General features: G+C 52.9%; 1 protein-coding gene across 3 annotated transcripts; it reads right to left on the bottom strand.

Annotated features, from left to right (window-relative positions):
* Nucleotides 1–974: 974 nt before the first annotated feature.
* LOC128025612 (periaxin-like) lies at nt 975–3,961 on the bottom strand. 3 transcript variants are annotated; one of them, XM_052612109.1, is made up of 2 exons: nt 2,352–3,961; nt 975–2,111 (listed from the first exon to the last, which is right to left on the bottom strand). In XM_052612109.1, the coding sequence occupies exons 1-2, from the start codon at nt 3,939–3,941 to the stop codon at nt 1,200–1,202; spliced, it is 2,502 nt and encodes an 833-aa protein (XP_052468069.1). In that variant the 5' UTR covers nt 3,942–3,961; the 3' UTR covers nt 975–1,199. The 3 variants fall into 3 exon arrangements, with proteins under 3 accessions (XP_052468069.1, XP_052468071.1, XP_052468070.1); XM_052612111.1 differs by having other exon boundaries at nt 975–1,799; nt 2,388–3,961; XM_052612110.1 differs by having other exon boundaries at nt 975–2,303; nt 2,892–3,959.
* Between the last annotated feature and the right edge of the window lie 1,281 nt (nt 3,962–5,242).

Here is a 5,242-nt window from a genome sequence, read left to right as displayed (position 1 = left end):
TGTTTAAAAGTATCAGAATACTTTCTACAAGGTTTTGACTTGAAATTATTACTTTAAACAAATAATTTCTTCAGAATTTCAAAGTTCTTCTTCTAACCTTAAACAAGCATTAGAGATAAAGAGCTAAATTGATAATAATATCAACAAGAGACTTACCAGCCACCCAATGTGATCGATCAGTGATGCATGACAGAAAACTGGAACCAAAATAAGAGTTTACAACCCAGTCAAAAACACAGGGAAAGTCATGCACCTGCATATAACACCCACCTGAAAATATAGTTGAGCAAATGTAAGATGCATCATCGACAACTTTGTCATCTGCATTCAGACAAATATAGGTAAGTTATTGAAAAACAGGCAAGAATTTATACAGTATACTTAACTGCAGACAAAGTGGATTAGATGTAATATTCTCTGATAAACAATAGCTTTATGTAAAAAAGCAAAAGTCATGATAAACTTTTTATGATTTAAATATCAATTATGTAGGGTCTATATTTTTATTGATTTTATGGCCTGTTCACCTCAAGAACAATAACAACCAACCAAAACTTGCTTTTAGGTTTCTCTCTGTTGCATAAGGAGGTGTTGTTTGGTTTCTATTACATGAACAAACAAAAATAAATTTCTCCTTTGCAAATTTAACATTGATCGTAGCAAATTCAGTCATCGAAAGCCTCTTTTTATTGTCTTTGAAAAAGATATTGAGCAATTGTCACGTTAGTGTTACGGGAAACACAGGAGAAGGAACCAATTTGCAGGTACGTCGTTTATTAAAGGGGTAATCCAATAGAGTAAACAGTCCAGGCAGGGTCAAAACCAGCAGATCAAAGCAGACATAAACAAGACACTAACGCAAGGCAAGACAAGGATGACGGGAATGAATAACGGTAACATTTAAACAAGGACTCCGTAACACAGACTAAGACAGACTGGGTATTTATACACAGAAGGATAATGGGGAAACAGGAGACAGGTGGGGGAAATAATCAATTACGTAACAAGGAGGAAGGTGACCATATAAGGATACAGGAAGTGCTCTGGGACAGACACCGTGAGAAGGAGGACATCTAGTGGAACCCCGGGGAACAACAACCCAGACACTGTGACAGTACCCCCCCTCTACGGAGCGGCTCCCAGACGCTCCAAGACAAAACACAACACAGAGACCAGGAGGGAGGCGGACAGGTGGAGGCTCAGGGGGAGGGACGGAGGGCCGGAAAAGGAACACATGGGGGACAAACACCAGAAATGAAAACATAAAACAGGGAGACCAGGAGGGAGGAGGACCGGAGGAGGTACAGGGGGAGGGACGGAGGGCCAGACAAACTGAGGGGAACAGACAGAAAGATAACAAAACCCAAAACAACCCACAGAAATCCCTGAAGGACCTGTTGAGGCGCCCACCAGGACGGAGCGGAAGACCACCACAGCCTTGTGGTCAAAGTCAAAGCCCTCCAGGGTGGAGCAGAAGACCACCACAGCCTTGTGGTCAAAGTCAGAGCCCTCCAGGGCGGAGCAGAAGACCACCACGTCCACGTGGTCAACGTCGGAGTCCCCCAGAACGGAGCAGCAGACCACCCAGTGACTTGACTTGGCTCTGGAGGGTAATTGGTGACTAGCCCTGGCTCTGGAAGGTCCTCGGTGACTGGCCCTGGCTCTGGAGGGTCCTCGGTGACTGGCCCTGGCTCTGGAACAGCCTCGGGCACCGCCTTGGCATCAGGCACCGCCTCGGCCTCCAGAACTGGATTGGGCGCCGCCTCGGCCTCTGGAACAGCCTCGGGCACCGCCTCGACCTCCGGAACAGCCTCGGGCACCGCCTCGGCATCGGGTGCCACCTCGGCCTCTGGAATAGCGTCGGGCACCGCCTCGACCTCCGGAACAGCCTCGGGCACCGCCTCGGCCTCGGGTGCCACCTCGGCCTCTGGAACAGCAATGGGCGCTGCCTCGACCTCGGGCACCACCTCGGCCTCTGGAACAGCGTCGGGCACCGCCTCGGTAACTGCATTGGGAACAGCCTCGGGCACCGCCCCGGCCTCCAGAACTGGATCGGGCGCCGCCTTGGCATCAGGCACCGTCTCGGCCTCCAGAACTGGATCGGGCGCCGCCTCGGCCTCTGGAACAGCCTCGGGCACCGCCTTGGTAACTGCCTCGGGAACGGCCTCGGGCACCGCCTCGGCCTCTGGAACAGCAATGGGCGCTGCCTCGACATCAGGCACCGCCTCGGCCTCCAGAACTGGATCGGGCGCCGCCTCGGCCTCTGGAACAGCCTCGGGCACCGCCTCGGCATCAGGTGCCACCTCAGCCTCTGGAACAGCCTCGGGCACCGCCTCGGCATCAGGTGCCACCTCAGCCTCTGGAACAGCCTCGGGCACCGCCTCGACCTCCAGAACAGCCTCGGGCACCGCCTCGGCATCGGGTGCCACCTCGGCCTCTGGAATAGCGTCGGGCACCGCCTCGACCTCCGGAACAGCCTCGGGCACCGCCTCGGCCTCGGGTGCCACCTCGGCCTCTGGAACAGCAATGGGCGCTGCCTCGACCTCGGGCACCACCTCGGCCTCTGGAACAGCGTCGGGCACCGCCTCGGTAACTGCATTGGGAACAGCCTCGGGCACCGCCCCGGCCTCCAGAACTGGATCGGGCGCCGCCTTGGCATCAGGCACCGTCTCGGCCTCCAGAACTGGATCGGGCGCCGCCTCGGCCTCTGGAACAGCCTCGGGCACCGCCTTGGTAACTGCCTCGGGAACGGCCTCGGGCACCGCCTCGGCCTCTGGAACAGCAATGGGCGCTGCCTCGACATCAGGCACCGCCTCGGCCTCCAGAACTGGATCGGGTGCCGCCTCGGCCTCTGGAACAGCCTCGGGCACCGCCTCGGCATCAGGTGCCACCTCAGCCTCTGGAACAGCGTCGGGCACCGCCTCGACCTCCGGAACAGCCTCAGGCACCACCTCGGTAACTGCCTCGGGAACGGCCTCGGGCACCGCCTCGGCCTCTGGAACAGCAATGGGCGCTGCCTCTACCTCGGGCACCAGCTCGGCCTCTGGAACAGCGTCGGGCACCGCCTCGGTAACTGCATTGGGAACAGCCTCGGGCACCGCCTCGGCCTCCGGAACAGGATCGGGCACCGCCTCGGCCTCTGGAACAGCAACGGGCACTGCCTCGGCCTCCGGAAAAGCATTGGCCACCGCCTCTGCCTCCGGGACAGCATCGTGCACCGCCTCTACCTCCGGGACAGCATTGTGCACCTTATCTGGAGACTCAGGCTTTGAGTCTGCCATCTTGTGCTGTGGCGCTGGGCTGGCGGCCATCTCGTGCTGTGGCGCTGGGCTGGCGGCCATCTTGTGCTGTGGCGCTGGGCTGGCGGCCATCTTGTGCTGTGGCGCTGGGCTGGCGGCCATCTCGTGCTGTGGCGCTGGGCTGGCGGCCATCTCGTGCTGTGGCGCTGGGCTGGCGGCCATCTCGTGCTGTGGCGCTGGGCTGGCGGCCATTTTGTGTTGTGGCGCTGGACTGACGGCCATCTTGTACTCTGGCGCTGGACCGGTGGCCAATTTGGGCATTGGCGCTGGGTTGGCGGCCATCTTGTACTGTGGCGCTGGGCTGACGGCCATCCTGGGCAGTGGTGCTGGGCTGACGACCACCCTGCCGGAAGAGACAGGAGTGGCTGGGGCATCCCACCGACACCGAAACTGCAGGTAGCGCACGAATTCCCAGAACTCCAGCGTCTCCAACTGCTCCATCTCTGCCTGAGGCACTGGATCATCCAGGCCGCCATTGAAGTGGTCCTTAAGGGCCGCATCATTGTATCCCAGGCCTTCAGCCAGGGACCAGAACACTTGAGCCAGGGCACCCACTTCGTTGCCCTCTTGACGGAGGGCGGTCAACCGAAGATACTTGACCCGCCTCTCCGCCATCTTGGCTGGGGAACGGAAAATTGACATACCGCTGGTTCCTATGTGGACGGAGTCCTTCTGTCACGTTAGTGTTACGGGAAACTCAGGAGAAGGAACCAATTTGCAGGTACGTCGTTTATTAAAGGGGTAATCCAATAGAGTAAACAGTCCAGGCAGGGTCAAAACCAGCAGATCAAAGCAGACATAAACAAGACACTAACGCAAGGCAAGACAAGGATGACGGGAATGAATGAATAACGGTAACATTTAAACAAGGACTCCGTAACACAGACTAAGACAGACTGGGTATTTATACACAGAAGGATAATGGGGAAACAGGAGACAGGTGGGGGAAACAATCAATTACGTAACAAGGAGGAAGGTGACCATATAAGGATACAGGAAGTGCTCTGGGACAGACACCGTGAGAAGGAGGACATCTAGTGGAACCCCGGGGAACAACAACCCAGACACTGTGACAGCAATAGATCCAAAGAACTCCAAAGCTCTGAAGACAGTAAAACTGTGCTGCCTTTTTATGTTGTGCAGTATATTTGGTTGAGATTCGATATTTTATTTTTTATATAATTCACTTATTAATACATTTTATGATTGGGTTTTCCATTAATAGTAATATGAACAACATTAAATATGTAAATGTTACTTTTTTATTTATATATTTTTGTGATACTTTTTTGGGGTGCCTGCACGACTACTACTACTACTACTACTACTACTAATTGTAAAAATAATAATAATTTAAAAAAAATCTGCCAAAAATGACCATATACATATAGTTCACTTATTGTTTCCAGCTGAAATGAACACTGGTGGCAGAAAACCAACAAAAACCTCTTACTTTTAGCATAGTGCACGAGGCAACACAATAACATTTTGCAGAAATGTAAAAAAGGCAGGATTTAGCCAATGAGCTTGGCTGTACTAACACATGGATGTTCTGTTAAACCCTTCCTGCACAGAAGAAAGTAAATGATGATAAAAATATTCATTTTTTTGGAGAAACTGTATATTTTAGTTAATAATCAACTGTCTTAGCTAAAGATAGTCACACTGGAATTGTAGACTTGCTCAGAGATGCTTTTATTTAAATAGAAATGCAAATCCAAATGAATGAATGTGGAAAAAAAAAAAAAAACAACAACAACAACACACACACAAAAACATGCTGGCCTTGTTGTGCTAGAGCAAACAAAGATCGGTCTATACAGAAGGCTGGTGGATCCAGGGGTGTGAGGTCAGGCTGTCATTGTCATGGTGTTGGCTGGGCTGTGTTGCACCCTCCCTGGACATCAAGGACAGTGTTTGCATGCACAGTGGAGAACAGTCTC

This window comes from Carassius gibelio, chromosome A12, assembly GCF_023724105.1.
Source record: "Carassius gibelio isolate Cgi1373 ecotype wild population from Czech Republic chromosome A12, carGib1.2-hapl.c, whole genome shotgun sequence".
NCBI classification, from domain to species: domain Eukaryota; kingdom Metazoa; phylum Chordata; class Actinopteri; order Cypriniformes; family Cyprinidae; genus Carassius; species Carassius gibelio.
The sequence above is the reverse complement of the archived record's forward strand: the minus strand, read 5'-3'. Positions and strand labels throughout refer to the sequence as shown.

What these genes read in the sequence shown, in the direction of transcription:
- LOC128025612 (XM_052612109.1), bottom strand. Translation starts at nt 3,941, where the DNA reads ATGTCAATTTTCCGTTCCCCAGCCAAGATGGCGGAGAGGCGGGTCAAG. An exon ending in AGGCTGTTCCAGAGGCTGAG is followed by an intron (nt 2,112 to 2,351) that starts GTGGCACCTGAT and finishes CCAGAGGCCGAG; the next exon opens with GCGGCGCCCGATCCAGTTCT.